Source organism: Salvia splendens, chromosome 7 (genome assembly GCF_004379255.2).
Source record: "Salvia splendens isolate huo1 chromosome 7, SspV2, whole genome shotgun sequence".
Classification (NCBI taxonomy): Eukaryota; Viridiplantae; Streptophyta; class Magnoliopsida; order Lamiales; family Lamiaceae; genus Salvia; species Salvia splendens.
Window position 1 is genome coordinate 1314368 of NC_056038.1, and position 18105 is coordinate 1332472.

At 38.4% G+C, this 18105-nt stretch overlaps 5 protein-coding genes across 6 annotated transcripts; 2 read left to right on the forward strand and 3 right to left on the reverse strand.

Moving 5' to 3' along the window:
* Window positions 1-141: 141 nt before the first annotated feature.
* LOC121741610 (cyclin-C1-2-like) lies at window positions 142-3101 on the forward strand. Its single transcript, XM_042134458.1, has 9 exons — window positions 142-296; window positions 423-529; window positions 672-711; window positions 1641-1685; window positions 1825-1946; window positions 2033-2144; window positions 2276-2320; window positions 2525-2672; window positions 2790-3101. Exons 1-9 carry the CDS (start codon window positions 265-267, stop codon window positions 2886-2888), a joined length of 750 nt encoding a protein of 249 aa, XP_041990392.1. The 5' UTR covers window positions 142-264; the 3' UTR covers window positions 2889-3101.
* Window positions 3102-3297: 196 nt separating this feature from the next.
* Window positions 3298-4553, reverse strand: LOC121741612. The gene is made up of 3 exons (XM_042134461.1): window positions 4238-4553; window positions 3697-3821; window positions 3298-3612 (listed from the first exon to the last, which is right to left on the reverse strand). Exons 1-3 carry the CDS (start codon window positions 4498-4500, stop codon window positions 3581-3583), a joined length of 420 nt encoding a protein of 139 aa, XP_041990395.1. The 5' UTR covers window positions 4501-4553; the 3' UTR covers window positions 3298-3580.
* Window positions 4554-5984: 1431 nt separating this feature from the next.
* LOC121742157 (GTP cyclohydrolase 1-like) lies at window positions 5985-8755 on the forward strand. Its single transcript, XM_042135210.1, has 2 exons — window positions 5985-6762; window positions 7499-8755. Exons 1-2 carry the CDS (start codon window positions 6570-6572, stop codon window positions 8641-8643), a joined length of 1338 nt encoding a protein of 445 aa, XP_041991144.1. The 5' UTR covers window positions 5985-6569; the 3' UTR covers window positions 8644-8755.
* LOC121742158 lies at window positions 8745-11680 on the reverse strand. The gene is made up of 9 exons (XM_042135211.1): window positions 11493-11680; window positions 11349-11400; window positions 11097-11255; window positions 10142-10299; window positions 9889-10063; window positions 9602-9810; window positions 9400-9525; window positions 9217-9326; window positions 8745-9094 (listed from the first exon to the last, which is right to left on the reverse strand). The coding sequence occupies exons 1-9, from the start codon at window positions 11530-11532 to the stop codon at window positions 8900-8902; spliced, it is 1224 nt and encodes a 407-aa protein (XP_041991145.1). The 5' UTR covers window positions 11533-11680; the 3' UTR covers window positions 8745-8899.
* A 1547-nt stretch (window positions 11681-13227) lies between these two features.
* Window positions 13228-17490, reverse strand: LOC121741822 (putative uncharacterized protein DDB_G0290989). 2 transcript variants are annotated; one of them, XM_042134747.1, is made up of 5 exons: window positions 17244-17490; window positions 16736-16792; window positions 16452-16612; window positions 14399-15890; window positions 13228-14222 (listed from the first exon to the last, which is right to left on the reverse strand). In XM_042134747.1, exons 3-5 carry the CDS (start codon window positions 16527-16529, stop codon window positions 13519-13521), a joined length of 2274 nt encoding a protein of 757 aa, XP_041990681.1. In that variant the 5' UTR covers window positions 16530-16612; window positions 16736-16792; window positions 17244-17490; the 3' UTR covers window positions 13228-13518. The 2 variants fall into 2 exon arrangements, with proteins under 2 accessions (XP_041990681.1, XP_041990680.1); XM_042134746.1 differs by having other exon boundaries at window positions 16452-16646.
* Between the last annotated feature and the right edge of the window lie 615 nt (window positions 17491-18105).

Here is an 18105-nt window from a genome sequence, read left to right on the forward strand (position 1 = left end):
TGTTTTTTAAACAAAACATGACTTATCCAGTTATCCTTCGTGATTTTGTATTTTTGAACCATTTTATTTGTCCTTTCAAGGTTTATTTACACTAAAAAATTTAAAAAGAAAATGCAAAATAGAAAATAAATGCGTAGAATATCAAAATCACATAAAAATACTTACTTTATTGATAAAATCAGGATTTCCCTCAATTTTTATTTAGCTTGACGATTGTAATAATCTCAAAGCAATCGCGGAGAAGATAAATCCAACTGCAAATCCATGGCTGCCGATTTCTGGACTTCGTCTCAGTTGTAAGTCTAGTTCGTTGTTTTCCGTTTTCCTTTTTCCTTTTTTCGTTGTTTTCCCCCTTTTTTCCGTTCAATTAATTCATCCAATTTTTTACCTATTATTTGCTGGGTTTGATCATGGAACAAAAGCAAGCAGCTTCTTGACCCGGAAGAGCTGAATGTGGTGCACCCGTTGGACAAGGAAAGGGGCATTACTGCTGAAGATTACAAGCTCATAAAATTCCATATTTCCAACTGTAATGTTTCTTCTTAGGGTTATGGAGTTGAAATTTGTTGCGATCATCATGAATTGTGCGAATTTTCCTTTTTTTGTTATGACCTATTTGCTGTGTGTTATCACAATTTTAATGTGTGTTATTAAAATGTTTTTTTGGACAGATATTGTGAAATTGGCACAGTATATCAAAGTGCGGCAGAGGTGTGTTTATTAAATTTGGAGTTGTTACTTATGTTTTAGCTTGAAAATTCGATAAGATACTGTTCATTAGTAGGATCATGGTGATCAATAAACATAGCCTTTCACGTCCCCCAGTTTGTGTGTATCATAGGATTGATTGAGCCCTTTGGCACATCACTTCTTTTGCTTTCTTTGAAAAACTGAAATGGTATAGCGTAAGAAGTTCTAAACCTTCTGGATTATGTTTATTGAGGTCTGCGGTTATTGGCTTTTGCCTGTTAGGTCAAATAGCGTGTTTCTTCTATCCGCAGCATCCAAGTTTGCAAAAGCATTATGTGTAGGGAAATTGTTTATACCCTTAGCTCCAAATTTTGTGTGATATATCAATATATCATATTATCATAGCCGTTAAGCCCTTTGGTACCATCACATGCTGTGCTTTCTATGGACGTAGGAAATATTTATTTGTGTTAGTGGAAAAAACTGTAATGGTATGGCATAAGAAGTGGTAAACCATCTGGCTTATGTTGATTGGGGTCTGCGGTTATTGGCTGTTAGGTCAAGTAGTGTGTTTCTTCTTTCCGGGGCATCCAAATTTGAGGAAGCATCATGTGTAGGGAAAATGTTTATATCCTGACCTCAGTTTTCTTAGAGCTAATATAATTCTTATTGGTGTTTAGAGTGAGCTTTAACGGGATTCCTAGTTAGTATTCGTCACAGCCTCACCGATATCTCTTTGTACAATTTGGTGCCTTGTACTTGCTTTAGGAATCCCTGTACGTCTAGCTTCTATATTGGTCTAATGGGAAGTAATGTTTTGTTTGTAGCTGAGGCTATCTGTATTCTCCATTTTAGAACACTGATGCATCTACATTCCTCATAAAATTTTCATTAAAGTGCTTCTGATGATTACATTGCTGCATTTCCCCCCACTTCCATCCATTTCTCAGGGTCGTTGCTACGGCCATTACATACATGAGACGTGTCTATGCCAGGTACGATGTCTCTATGCGGTGATATCAGGCAAAAATATTTTGCTTGATATTCTCACTTTTCTATGGTAGAACTTAAGCAAATTGGATATGATATCATTTCATGTGGGAGGAGGAGCAAACAAAACTCTTTTGGTTTCAGGAGAAGTATGACGGAATATAATCCGCGTCTGGTTGCTCCGACCTGCTTGTACTTGGCAGCTAAAGCTGAAGAAAGCACAGTGCAGGCCAGACTTCTTGCTTTTTACATCAAGAAAGTTCAAAGTAAACTTTTTGTTCAAATGTAGATTTCCCTTTCGATGCAGTTATGTTTGCGTGATAACCGGCCAGAGCAACCCTTGCTTTTGCAGGTGATGAGAAGTACAGATGTGAGATTAAAGAGATACTAGAGATGGAAATGAAAATCTTGGAAGCCCTCAACTATTATCTAGTTGTATTCCATCCTTATCGATCACTGACTCAGTAAGTTTACATATCCATGTATGAAAATTATGTTTATTCTTTTGGGAACCAATTCTTTAAGAGAACCACTGAATCATTTTTGAAACATCTCATGTTCTGTTGTATCCTAATAGTAACCTTGCATTATTCAGGTTACTCCAAGATGCTGGCATGAGTGACTCAACGCAACAAACATGGTAATCACTACCTTTCTCTATCTCTTTATCCCCTGACTTCTTAAGTCATTCAAAGATGTTCGACTACATTTAACTCGTTTTTATACCTCGGGGATTGAAGCCCTCACGGTGACAGAGCTTAATCAGTTTATGATACAGTAGTTTTAGGAGATGACACCTTGTACCAGCAAATGCTGATGGTCCCTCTTTGGCTGTCTTTTGCAGGGGTCTCGTTAACGACACATACAAGATGGATCTAATTCTTGTTCATCCTCCCCACTTGATCGCGTTAGCCTGCATGTATATTGCAAGCGTCCAGAAGGATAAAGAAAACACGGCTTGGTTTGAAGAGCTTCGTGTTGACATGAATGTGGTAAGCCAGCCAATCTGTGTAGAATTTGAACTAACTATATACTATTCACCAAAATCTGATCTTATATAGCAACTCTTACAGAGTGCTGATTTGTCTCTTGGTTGCTATATTGGGCAGGTGAAAAACATTGCAATGGAGATTTTAGATTTCTACGAAAGCTACAAACTGATGTCAGATGACAACAGGATCAGTGCTGCAATGAACAAGCTACCATGATCACTCTAGTGATATCACTCGACAATGGCAACTGCAACATCTTCGACTTTCCCTTTTTAAATTGGATAGAATTTCTAGGTTTCTTTCCTTTTCTTGTTAAATACTCCTGGAGGTTTGAATCGAGTAGTAGGTTTTGAATTAAGTTGTAAACCGTTAGACCTTGGCCTCAAGAAGGATCTCTTCACTACATAATTCAAGTTTTTATTTCCTATATTTTGATCTTTACACATATTTTGCAAATATATCAAACGTATAGTGTGAGACAACTATGTTCTGTTATAAACACCAGAAACACCACCGGAGATGCAGAAGTTCAAAAATCGTGGAAAAATCAGAGCCTCAGTATAGTTGCAGTATGGTAACATTTCATGTAACCAACACACCACACCACGCGGATGACATTCTGTAGTTTTCTGATCAAAAAAGGCATAACTTTTATAGTGTTTTATTCATGCTTGTGTTCAGACAAGACGAAAATAAACTGGTATGTAATCCACAAGGGATAAAAGTTTGGTAATATTAAGGTAGAAGAAAGACTAAAAATCCCGGCTTGAAACATGAATAGAAACTCAGAAAGACAAGTAATCACTTGATGTAGCAAGATTGAAGATGAATCTTGATTCTGAACTCATCATCATCTCTGTTAACTGAGCTTCAAAAATTTTGTTGTTTTCCAAAAATGCACTGAGTTTCTACTTCTTCCCCTTCTTAGCTTGCTTCTTCGCTGCAAGATTTGGATGGAAAGATGTAGTAAGATTTAAGGGTCAAGTAGCACTAAACTGTGAAGAATAAAGTAATAGTGAAAGACCTAGCTTCCTTTTGGCCTCAGATTTTGCAAAGAATTCCCTCCATTCATCGGTTAGAACGAAAATGGGATCTTCTTCTTCCTCCTCATTCTCATCTTCAAGATTCTCTATTTCATTATCAATAATCCTTGCATCCATAGATGCAATACATAGTGTTAGGAAACCACCATAAGATTATGAATATGATGACAACAAAGTGAAATGTACTAAGAATACATCTTTTTTAGCTTTGATTCAAGCTGAAAATCATTAAGTAATCAACAATATGATTATGAATATGATAATAACCAAGTGAAATGTGAAGATATAAATTTGTGAAAATCATCAAGTAATCAACACTAAATCGATATCTAATGCCGGATTCATACACGAGCTTAAATCAGTGAGCAGAAAGCCTAATTAGAGGGTTCCAGTTACCAAGTATCAGAAAAAGGGGGGAAAATCATCAAGCCCTAAAAACCGCAGTTTATTTACAATTAAAAATAGAATCAAGAGGTGATACAAAGGTGAAAATTGGAGGTTTATTATGGATCAAAAACTTACCTTGCATCATTGGATATCTGATCGGGATGCGTAGTGAGATGTGGATTGATCGGAATTGAAGCGATGGGGGCTGGGGTGGAGAGAGAGCACGAAGGAGTGTGGTTGATTGGTTGCAGAATAGGGCGGTGGAGTGGGCAGTGAGGCGATACGTAAAAGTAATGGTGGTGGCCGCCGCCGCCGCAGTGGTGGGGGTGAATAGGGTGTAACGATGGGCTTTTGCCGCCGTTGTCGTTTGTGGCCATGGCGGTTGGTGAAGTCGACATTTGTTCGGATTTCTTATGTGATTTAAGTCAACATCTTTGACTTCTTTCACTTTTTTAGGTGGAATATAAATCAAGTGTATTTTAACAAATGTAGAACATAATGCAAATCAAGGTTTGGCTTCTCTGATTTAAGTCAACATCTTTGACTTCTTTCACTCTATATTATTGAAATAAATATGTAGAACATTTGTAATTACTTAGAGGATCACAATGCAAATCAAGGTTAACTATTTAGTAACAAGTAGATAATGGTGGTTTGGGAAATGCTTGGTCACATTTTGAGTTGTTCAATGTATATTATGTGATCAGCATAGTCCAATTGAAAAGGTTAATATTTCGCAGTCTAGGGTTAGCTTAGAGAGAGTTTATTTCCCCATTTCGTTTCAATCCTCATTGTCGAGTGCCGCCTAATATCTAGCCCGATGAAACGACGATTGCCACCTCACATCGAGCTATGGACTTGGGACAAGCGACATTTGTGATGTCACCTTACATCGAATAATCTTCTTAGTTACACATTTTTCTCTGTTAATTTGATTAAGTTTGAATCCGATGTTATGCGGCCATTGAAGGAGACGATTGAGGGTGTGACAAAGATTTTGAGATTGGATAGCCGAGTCAGGTTATTGGATACCCAATCGGATCGAGTATCCACAAGTACTTGAATGGACAACCACCGTAGATGCATTGAAGGATTCAAATTCAAACTTTTATGGGTTAGGGTGGCGCTGGCGTATGTAAAAGGGTTGATGGTAGTTTCAAAGGCCGATGGTAGAATTTTTCTGCCTTATAAACTAACGATAAGGTTGGTTGACTCTTCAATTTCATCATAGTCATGATCCCTACAAATTAGAAATCACATCTTCTACATAATTTAACATATAGCAATTTCTAACATATTAACCCACACAAAAGAAAAGGTTTAAGAAAATGACAAATGGAAATGCCAAAACTTCACTCCAAAGAATAAGCATAAGCTTGCGCATCTATTAATCCTTTATTTGACTCTTTTCAATTTAAAATTCATTTATTGACATTTAAATCGGATCTAGTGTTGGATTCTCATATCATGGTAGGTGCGCATCAATGCCAAACTTGGACTTCTATTTTATATTTCTATGAGTTAATATTTTATGTTATACAATTGGTTTAATGTTATAAATGGTTTAGAAGAGCGTAATCATCTTCAAATTAACCGCTTCATAGTATTTCCAAAAAAAATCATAAAAACAATCAATATCTTTGTAATCCTCTCAACACTCTAAAATACATTGAATTATAACCCCATTTTTACTTTTTAGTAATCAAAAAATTTCCATTAATAAAACTACATCGTATCACTTGTATAATCTATTATCTTAACACGAAAAATGAAATGTACTAGCATGTCGCAAAAGTAAAAATAACGTTAAAATTATATAAAAAAAAGAGATATTTTATCAGTAAATGTGTGAAAGAAAATTAGAAAATCCATCAATACGATAGATACTCTGGGAATGACAGCAAACGAATTCCTGTTAGATTGCGCCACCATACTATAAATTGGGAGAGGTTAATTGCAGAAGCAAACACGGTGGAGTGAAAGCGCCACTTCCACCAACCCCCCAAATCCAACGGCGGTGGTACGAAGCTACGTCACCATCATTGAATCTGTGTCCCCAGTTTTCTGGTGAGGCCGCAAAAACCTTTTCTTTTGAGTAGAGAAGGGCAAAACTGGGCTCTCCCTTTTCCTACACATTCCAACGCCCAACCGCAACCCTGCAGTTTTTTAGTATTATTTTTCGATTTATATACATACAAATCCCTGAGATCTCTCACCACCACCTCTTCTTTTTTGTCATTCTCTCTACCCTTTGTCGGATTTGCTTGATTTGTGGCGGCCCTTTTCTGTTTTGGTCACTGTTCTGATCTGGGGTGTGATAAAGTTTGAATCTTGGTGCTTAAGAGCAGCATCTATGTATTAAATCTGCAGTGAGGTTGTGCGTTTCTTGGATCTTGGAAGTTGGAGTTTTGAGCTGGTTTTGTGGTGGGTTTGGGATATTTGTAGCTGTATTTGTTGTTAACTGTCAATGGGCGTTTTGGATGAATGCCATTACCATGTGGGGGTTGAGAATGGAGTGAGTGTTGAGGTGAGTGGAGAGAGAGGGGCTATTGAGGATGCTGTGAGAGTGTTGTTGCTGGGTTTGGGTGAGGATATCAACCGGGAAGGTCTTCTTAAGACGCCTCTCCGTGTGGCCGAGGCGCTCAGAGATGGGACTCGAGGTGAATCTTGATTGCAACTCTTGTTTTCTGTCAGCTTTTTAACTGTTTCTTTGATTCTTGCAATGGTATTCAGACTAGTGTATAAATGTGGAAATGGATTAACTGATTCTTGTAAGAGAGGTACAACTTTGAGTAATGGAGTCACTTAGTGTTGTAGGTTACTTGAAGGTGTTAACTCTGTATAGGGATTATAATAATAATAATAATAATAATAAAAGATGATATTAAGATTATTGATTCTAGGATGAAATTCAAACTGAATTTGATTGAAGTTTGATGATGTGTAGTAAATAATAGATCCTTGGCCATATGTAAGCTTGGATGTGTAGTTAAGTTGGTTTCTAAATCAATTGGGAATCAAACTGAGGTTTTGAGCTGCAAAGGATTGGATTTCCTTCTTATTCCATTACTGGTTGATATAATGTGCCTCGTTGTTTAGTTGATCCAATCTTTGATGCACATATGTTAAACTTGTTTTGTTGTTCTTGCCTTCTAGGTAGAGTTCATGGAGTTAATCATGAAAACTCATATTGATTCATGAAGTTAAGTTACCTTCTAAATCAATTGATCTAAGATTCCCCATATATCGAATTGCTGTGCACCATTGTTTGCAGGTGATAAGACCGTATGTTTGATGCACATATGTTAAACTTGCTGTGTTGTTATTGGATTCGAAAACGACCAATTATGTATGTTTTGTTTGTAACAAAATCTTGACATTGTGCTTCATGTCCAGGCTATCATCAGAACGTGAAGGACATTGTTAGTGGTGCTTTATTTCCCGAGTCTGGGTTGGAAAGCAGTGTAGGTTCTGCTGGCGGAGCAGGCGGCCTTGTCATTGTCCGTGACCTTGATCTATTCTCGTACTGTGAGTCTTGCTTGCTCCCGTTCCAGGTCAAGTGTCACGTTGGTTATGTCCCTTCCGGCCAGCGCGTCGTAGGGCTGAGTAAGCTCTCGCGCGTTGCTGAAGTCTTCGCCAAGCGCCTTCAAGATCCACAGCGACTGGCCAATGAAATCTGTGCGGCTCTGCAGCACAGTATCAAGCCAACGGGTGTTGCTGTCGTCCTCCAGTGCTCCCATATCTGTTTCCCGAACTCTCAGTCCGACCCGAATAATCACCAAGGATGCGTGAGGCTATCAGTTATGTCGGGATCAGGAGCTTTTGACGACGAGAAGGCCGGTATCTGGACTGATTTCCTCGGCCTTCTCAGATTCCGAGGCCTAACTGCAGACGCTACTCGCTCGCTCGAAAAATCCTGGTGCCCTTCTCGAACCATCTGCAAGACGCCACCCGCATCAGACCCGTCTCTCCTCGCAGCAGTTTCCTCCATACTGTACGCTCTGGGCGAAGACCCGTTGAGGGAGGATCTCGTCGAGACCCCCGCCCGTTTCGTCAACTGGCTGGTGAACTTCAAGAACTCGAACGCGGACACGAAGCCCAACGGGTTCGTGCGAAGCAGCATGAGGGAATCATCGTTGACGATGCCACCACTCAGCCACATCTGCTCCGAGCTGAACCTGCCGTTCTGGTCGCAGTGCGAGCACCATCTGCTCCCCTTCCACGGCGTCGTGCACGTGGGCTATTACAGCTCGGGCCGCGCCATCAGCACCGTCGGGAAATCACTGCTGCAGTCAGTTGTGCAGTTCTACGGGTTCAAACTGCAGGTACAGGAGAGGCTGACCAGACAGGTGGCCGAGGCAGCTTCGTCGATCTTAGGCGAAGACGTGATCGTCGTCGTCGAAGCTAGCCATACCTGTATGATTTCTCGAGGGATTGAGAAGATGGGAAGCAGCACTGCCACCATTGCTGTGCTTGGTCGATTCTCAACTGATCCCACAGCAAGGGCCAAATTTTTGCAGATAATTCCGAGCTCAGCTTGATTATTAGGAAACAGTTTTTAGTCATTGATATATAATCTCCCTCTCTCAGCAACATGTATCTCTTTACTCTTGGCAAGAATTGGCAGTGATCATTGGAATCATTACATTAAAATGGTGTTAAACCATAGCAAATTAGATTAACATATTTCATGTGTAAGAACAACATTATAGTAGCACTGCCAGTGGTTCTGAACAATAATATTCAAGACATGGCTTTTGCACAACGATTCACATAGTCTGTCAATGTCGAACGGAGCTACTCCTCCAACCACAAATGTCGAATCTTATGCCAATCCACTTGGAACGGCGGTGCTTGTGGCGGACCATGTTGGAGTGAATCATTGGCGGATGGCGGTGCTCCTGGCCGACCAGGGTGGAGGCCGGCAACCATCCAGAACATGAATATTGCTGTAATGATCATCATGATGAGAAATTTTACTACGACATTCACCTGCAAACACGTTCAACTCGAGCTTATAGCCATGGCAGACAGATTGCAAACACGCAAACAGAGGAATCGTGTAATATATTCTTGTATTAGAACAATGTCAAGCCCGGGAGAGGAACTCGAACCTTGTATGTGAACAGGTCTTCGTCTATGAGGGGAAGACACCGGTCAGCTCGGTTGAGGGAGTAAAACAACAGATCAAATATTGCTGATGTGGTGGCAGGATCATCATTCTCTGCAAGAACGAGAATCAGTGTTTTTTTCCACCTATGTTACTATCGAGAGCGAAGCACACGGGCATCTCGTACCTGGGATGTCAAAGATTTGGTCGGTCGGAGGTACACCCAGCAGTTCTCCAAGATAAACACGTACTCTCACGCGATCAGAGAGGGACAGTAAGTCTCCGTGCGTGACTACAACAGCAGGTTTGTCATCTGAGAATAAACAAAATCAGCACAGTAGGATCGAATCGGCTTTAGGAGGTGAGGACGAAAGATTCATAACCGGTACCTCTAAATGACAACAACGGATTCTTGAAAGTTGTTTTGATTATTTCAGAGTACCCTTTCTTCGTTTCATCAGCGCTGTCCATTGACTCCAACACAGATAGCCCGTTCACCACTAAGATGACAAAGGCAATTGGGGTTGCCTGACCCGAAGAGCTCTCCTCCCAATCCATACACTTCAACCGAGCTTTAAAAGTCTCACTGTCGGATTCTCTGGTAAAATTGAAACCAAGCATAACAAAATGAAAAGATGTATCCACATGTATGAAGACACGAACGATTGAAACAGACCTTACGACCATCTTCCTATGCCGGATGCCTTCTGTCATCCAAGGCTCGATCATTTTAAGGTTTTCAGACGAGTCATCAGACAAGCCGCGGGTGTCAAACAAACTGAAACAAACTGAATTTCTTGGAATCCTGTACTCGTGGATGAAATAGGTCCCGTCTTCAGGAGATGAGTTACCTGTTTAAGACGAAAATGAAAAGTAAGCGCAGGCAATATGGATGAGGGGAGGGGAGGGGAGGCGATACGAATGCATACAAGACACTTGGGCTCTTGCAGGCTGGAACACGTCATCCTCAAAAACCCGAGAGATGATGTTAATGAGACTGCTCTTCCCCGAACCCTTGGGGCCAATCACTAAGAGTGGGATGGGATATGGCACATCAGACTTTCTGAAGTCAATGGGGGGAGTATAGCTGAAACGAGAACACCGTTACATATGTATATCAAAGTTAAGCTACAAAGCAATGCCATCCTAAACACACAAACACAGTGATGGGTCGAAGAATAATCTTTCACCAGAAGCTCACTCTCGAGTCACGAGGTAAAGATAATAATAGCACAAATAGGCTACCATATTAAGAAACCCCAGATTTGCATTTCACCACGAAAGCAAACCATTTATCCAATCAACAACCGCTTCCATTGGCCAACAATATTGGATTGAAAGTGAAGAATCAAGATAATGGAATAACAATCTTTCATCCGAAACTAAAGATAATACTAACACAAACGAGGCTTCTTACTTGAAGATCAATAGTAGCATACTACATGCATATCTTGTATGTATGAATTCCAATGAAGAAAACAACATCACAACTTGCAAATCAACACAAACCCCCAAATTTGCATTTCACCACAATAACAAACCAACCATGAAACACTTCCACTTACCAAGAGCGTTTGGATTCAAACTTCAAAAATGAAGAATCAAGAGTTACAGATGCATCAAACACACACTAATTATACCTCAAAAGTTTACTTTTAGCAACACTACATACACACATATGTGCATATGACTCCCAATAACGAAAGCATACGGCTTCCAATTAAGAAAACAACTTGTAAATCAACACAAAAGCATTCAACAAAAATCAACTTAACAAACCCCCAATTTGCATTACACCACAAAAACAAACCAACTATCCAACAAAAAAACTCCAAAATCAAATAATCAAGAGCTACAGATGCACCAAACCAACACCAATCCTACCTCAAAATTCTACTTTTAGCCTCCTCCAATCTGTCAATCTTAGGCTGCAAATCCTCATAACTCCTCAAAACCTGTGTGTAAACCTTCAATCTCTGCCTCTCAGCAGCCTCCTCAATTGAACTATTCCCTAATTTATGGCTCTGGCACTCATCATCTCGACTGATCACAATAATTACACCACAAAAAAACGCAATTATGAGAATCAATTTTATAAGGAAACTAACATTTAATAATACACATTAAATGAAGCACCTTGAATGAACAGAATCGTGCGGGAAACCTTGGCTAGATAGTGATACATCCTCTGCAAACAGAAATTTCAAATATTTAATTACTAATATAATTAAATACACACGCATATACAGTTGCAAAGCGAGAGAAGTCAAAATTATTTACCAGTTGAAGAAGGAGAGGAGCAGTTACTACCGCCACCCATGATCGCTCAAGCTTACTCTTCTACAGAGAGAGAGAGAGACGATTGCTGTTTTCACTGGAATTGAAATGGAGAAAAAACAGAGTTAAAATATGCGAAAACTCAGTTTATTTACTTAAATATATATCGGAATTGAGAGATTTATGAAAAAGAGAAAATATGTGAGAACAGTTGCGAAAAATCAGTTTATTAATAGCTGAATTGGATATTTGTGTTTACCTCTGAGTGACGTGGCAGTTTAAATATTTGTGTTTATCTATTGAATTGATACGACTATTATTTTCTTAATTTTAAATCTTCATTAATTTGAGAAGAACAAATTGGCAAATACTCCTAGTAGTGAATTATAAATTAGGCTGGTTTATTTTCGGCGAAATATGAAACACGATAAAATAGAACTATGTTACGAATGTTAATATTCCTTTGTTTATGTTTTTTATAGTTGGTGTTGTGTTTAAAATCGATTGTCCAATTATTGTGTATTTCGCAAAAAATAAGACAAATGTGATCATTGCAAACGTAACAAAATTCATAATTTATAATTTAATTTTAAGTATTAGATAAATTAGAATTTGACCGTAATTCATGATTTATATTTGACAATTTGAGTTTTCCGGAATTTTAAGATAAACCATTCGTAACGTGTTTCGATTTAAAATTGTGGGTTAATATGTCACTATTTTGAGTACTATAATGATAGTCAACTGAAATATTCAAGCCAATTATTGTTTATTCCAATTTATTACTAATTAATAATTGCGTTTGAAAAACATTTGAATACACACGAAATATAAATCGTCACCGTGGCTTTATTAAGTCCAATTTAATTCTGGAAAATAAAATTAGGAGCAGACCATTATTAGACACAAATTATATTAAATATCACCACTGTAGTGAATTTTTAAAATATTTATTAATGGTTGAAAAATTGTAAATACCCTTTTATATTAGGAGTGAAATATGAATTTAAAACCCATAAATAATGAATTTAAGATATACAGGAATACTTGATTATTTTATCCACTATCCATAATATTTTAAATATTACTAATATTTTCTAGATTCATCTCTTTCCAAAAGATTTTTAATACTTGTTCGGGAACAGAATGTACTGTATTTAATTGTCTAACACTATTTTCAAGAAGATTATGGAAGCTTTTTTATAAATGTGGCATAATAATATAAATACAAGTTCAATAAAACTATAGATTATTCTATAATTAACTTTACTAATTCAAAACTTATTTATTTTCTTGTCTAGATTAATACTAAACAACTAAACAAAATTGAAGCAGTTTGTTCTAAATTATTCTAGACTACAATATAGAACATGACTAAGTAAACAAACCAATCTATCTTTCTATCTACTAATTCTATTATCTCATTTGTATAAGATTTTAGTCTTCAAGATCTTTATAAAGTACTATAATACGTTCTAATTCATTCATATGTATATTGATATTCTTTTTATTTTAATTACTATACTAATTTCGAGGATATAATTCAAATAACAATTTAATCAAATATTATTAATTAAATTCTAGTTCAACTGCTCCATTAATATTGGATTGATTGTCAAAATCCTAAATACTCCTTTTTATTATCAGAATACTTCGTCAAATAATATAATTCAATTTAATTACAACATATTATTACTATATCGGATTGAATTGATCGTCAAAAATCCTAAATTATCCATTTTATAATTAGAATAGTAAATCCCTTGAAAGCCTATTTTTGGAATGTTACACTTTGCAAATGTAGCATATCAGATAGTAAATCCCTTCAAAGCTTTTTTTTGGGATGTTGCACTTTGTAAATGTAGCTTACAGAATAGTAAATCTCGTCGAATCCTTGCTCGTTTTAGGTCAGTCTTCGCCCAACATCAGCAGCTGTTAACAACACAGCAGAAAACCCGGTGTAGAGCAGACGCTCTCTCACTCTCGGCCGATTTGAGGTGATCAAATGAAGCAAACTTCTTGATCTCATCTAGTAAGGGATGACATATGGCAATGCGGTCACGTCTGCACACTTCAAATGTACGGCTTCTGACCAGACGTGTTTCATATCCGGGGAGGCCAATCTGGGCCGCTTTGTTTCTGAATCATGACGGTCAAACAGCCATTCTTGATCATCAGTCTCTGGCCATTCTACTTCAGGAACAGTGAGTATCAGGCTCAAGTATTGCATATCTGGATGAGGAGCTTTCGTGGGGGTCTTGGCGACGTTCTCCTTTCTTGATGAAGAGTGTTTCCTCGACTCATTTGTATCTGGCGTTTGCACGGTCATTTTCCCTCCATTCTGCCCAAGTGGATGAGAGGGTGGAACTTTTCTGTCAAAACTGCTGCTGGCCATCTGCTTTGCCATTGCAATGCCATTGCTAGTTTGGGACGGTTCCATCTTTCTTTGAATACGGACATTGTGAGGGGAGATAACGCCATTACTAACCACGCGAGTATTAATTTGAACCCGACCATTCTGGCAAGATCCAGTGTTTCTTACATCATCAATTACCGATTGAGGGGATGAAAGCTTCCCATTCACCTTCTCATCTGTTATAACATTGCTCTTCTCCACCACCCCTATGTTAATCGTATTTTGACAAGGACGGACACAATTTCCAGTTTGACCACCTTGAGGCGACACGATGGTAAGCCTGGACATATTATTGGGTCGATCTCCACTGTCTTTGGCTAAAAGAGCATAAAATACATTAGCTAAAAGTAAGACAAACATCCCATAGAACTAAACTCACACACACAAGAATATTACTGAAAAGCAATCAGGAAAGTTATTCATGTACCTATCAATCACTGCAAAAGTACAAAGAAAGAGACAAAAGCATATCCTAAAAAAGGAAAGAACTCACCATGTAAGAAGCCATTTAACTCCTGTTTTGGAAGCTTTCCATGGCAGTCATTGTTCTCCTTCAGAAGATCTGAGGGAATGTTGGATTGGAAGTCTACAGAGTTACCATTACTTGTTTCTTGCTTAATCTCGTTTTTCCTAGACCCTGTTAACTCCCTTTTCTTCTCCTTCTTCCCTGTTTTGTCCCCTGCTTTCGTATTCTTATTTTGAAATGCATTTTTGCTAGGATCCCCTCCGCCTGTACCAATCATGTATCCATGTCCGTTCCTTTCTTTCCCCTCCTCAACCCTTCTTCTGGACTCATCTGTATCTGGCGTTTTTACGGCCATTTCTCCTCCATTCTCCACTAGCGGATGAGAGGGTGGAACTTTTCTGTCAAAACTGCTGTTGGCTATATGCTTTTCCATTGCAACGCTGTTGCTAGTTTGGCGTGGTTCCATTTTTCTTTGAATACGGACAATGTGAACCCTACCATTCTCTGTTTTTGTGTTATCTGCTGCAATTTGGCAAGGTCCAGTATTCTTTACATTATCAATCACCGAATGAGGGAATGAATGCTTGCCATTCACCTTCTCATCTGTAACATCTCTTTTCCCCACCACCCCTATGTTAATACTATTTTTACAAGGATGAACACCACCTCCAACTTGAGAAGACACAATGGTATGCCTAGGCATATCATTGGGTCGAACTCCACTGTTTTTGTTCTCACCATGTAAGAAGCCATTTAACTCCTTCAGTTTTGGAAGCTTTCTCTGCCAGTTATTGTTCTCCTTTACAAGATCTGAGGGAATGTTAGAGTGAAAATCTAGAAAAGCACCATTACTTTTTTCTTGTTTAACCTCATCTTTCCTTAATCCTGTTAACTCCATTTTCTTCTCCTTCCCTTTATGACACCCTGCTTTTGTATTCTGATTTTGATCTGCATTCTTGCTAGCATCCCCTCCGCCTGCGCCAACCATGTACCCATATCCGTTCCTTCCTTTCCCCTCCTCAGCCTTAATTTGGTTCTCTCCAAAACTGTTCCTACCATTTCCCAAACTCCTCGAATCAACTTGGAGACTTTGAACATTAGGCATCCCTCTGTGATCTCTAGGATCGTTAACAACCAACCTGCCATTACCATTCGCTTGCACCCCACCCAGAAAGCTGGCCTTTGACTTCTCCAAAATTGTGATTTTCTGAACCATTTGGCTGCCCATTGCTCCGTCATTTTTAACTCTATTTCCCAATTCAACGCAAGTTCTCTCTGGAACAAGGCTCTGATCATTTTGGTTCTCCAATGACCCTACACTTTTTTCTTCATCTTTATTCTTATCCTTCTTGTCTCTGTGTTTCTCCCGCTTTCGTTTCTTATCCTTTTTGTCTTTGTATTTCTCTTCACCTCTCTCCTTTTCCTTTCTTTCCTTTCTCTCTTTCTTCTTTTCCTTTCTTTCCTTTTTTTCTTTCTTCTTCTCCTCCTTATCCTTGTGCTTCTCGTGCTTTTGTTTCTCCTGCGATGATGTCACGCATTAAGTCAAGATAGCATTTAGAGAATAAAACAGCAAGTGGCTTACATGAAACAGCAACTGAAGCCAAAAGGTGCTTCTTATAACTTCAAGAAAAGGAGTCCATGACTTCTTACTAGCTCATTCTATACACTTTTGTGTTTGAAGAGCAGTAGAAAACATAGAATAAGACAAATAGATGAAAATTTTCAATAAGGTGCAACAGATTCTGCACTTTTGGATCGAAGGGACTTTCGTAAAACCATCAACTTTTTAGTTCACTACACTTACCATTTTAGGTGCTTCACCATAAAACATCCCAACAAAAGATATGACCCCTGATTTCCCCAAACTATACAAGCACTCAGCTATCAAATCTATTCAACTCGAGCTTTGATAAATCATGTCGAATGGCTTACTCTAGATTCAATGGTAACAAGAACTCTATGATTGTTTTGTTTTAAGACAAATATCAAGAACCACACATCAGCAATGCAATATCATTCAAAACTTCAAATGCAGAAGAAATTGTTCAGCATATCAGCCAGTCTGTTCACCCACACAAACCTCTGTGATCAAAGCCACATCATCAGATCTTCCCTCCAACTCATATCCAGGCGGGGGGAATGGAAAACACCGAGACATTGCAAGTGATAACCGAAAGAGATTCAGTGACCTCTCCACCGATTAAACGATTGCACTCATTTCCATTAACCGTCACACTTTCACTGTCAAGATTCCAACACTCAGCAACAGAAATTGCTGGACAAGGAAACAAGACAGCACAAACAACCATCATGATCAAGTGAGCTCAACTCCAATAACAATGCCAGTTCATATAAGAAGATCACCTGAATAAAATCCCAAACTTCAACCAACTATACCACACCATAAATGCACCAGACAACCTGCCCATTAAGCAAAACTCTAATCAAGTACCACATCACTATCAATAGCTACAAATCACAAAAACATTGCAGCACTCAAAAAGTAGACACTGTAATTCTTCAATCCCAGCCCTAGAATTCCATCCCAATCAATAATTTTAGCTAATTTTATGTTTAGAAAAGAAAACAGAGCTGCGCAACCATCAAAAGATTCAAAATCCAACTACGCTGACATTAACCTCGAGATTTTGGGGAACGAAAATCACATCAAATCATTCCGTATGTATAAAATCATAATTGAAAACACTGAAAACCCGATTGAAAAATAAAATAGGACAGCTCCGGATTTTTGGTTAAATAAGAAATAGGATCAAATAACCTAGTTTCGAGAGTTGATTTAAGCTTAATTACGAAATCAACGAAGAACAGGAAGAAGAGAAATCTGAGGAAGGAATTCTCTCTCATCCCATACCTATCGTTCTCTGCGAAATTGTTCGCGTGTATAAACAAATAAGCATAATCAATTTGTGGTTTCTGCCACTAAGAGTGTTCAGTTCATGATCCTCAAATCCTGTAAGGATTCTTCAATTGTTAAAGGATTTTTTTCTCCTAGTTTCTGAGAAAGGCGGCTTCTCAGGAAACCCCGAAGGAAGAACAGCAAATATGTAAAATGAGGGTTTTATTTATAGCGGCTGAATGATGAGAGAGAACGATTTAGTCACTCAAGAGATGGGGACTAATTATATGGGGGTTTGATCTAAAGCTTTGAGCGGCGGATTCAGGTGGGATCGGGGTCTGACTAATTATATTTGTCGGCTAATGCGAGTTTGGAAAGTTTATTAAATACTCTTTCCGTCCCGCACTACTCGCACCTTTCCTTTTGGGCACGGAGATTAAAGAATGAGTGATAGACAAAGTCAACAATTACGGCTGTATGTATAAATTGTTACTAAAAATGGAAAAAGTGCAAATAACTTGGGACGCCCAGAAAGGAAATAAGTACAAGTAATGCGGGACGGAGGGAGTATAGTTTTCCGAGTTGTTGTCGATCACTTAAGATAAGGATTAATTATGTGGGTTTCGCTGTAAGTGTAAGCGGCGGGAATCAATGTATACTAACCTTATTTGTCAGCTAATGTGGGTTATAAATTTTAGTAAATATAGTCGTTTGAGTTAGAGTGATGCTAAATGGCCATAATGTGGCCGGCCATAAAGAGTTAATTTAGTCCATTTACATGTATAAAAAAATTAGAATTACCGATATAAACTTATATGTGTGTGAATGGACTTGTGAGTTGATACTTATCTTTGAATTCCATTCCGTAAAACACATT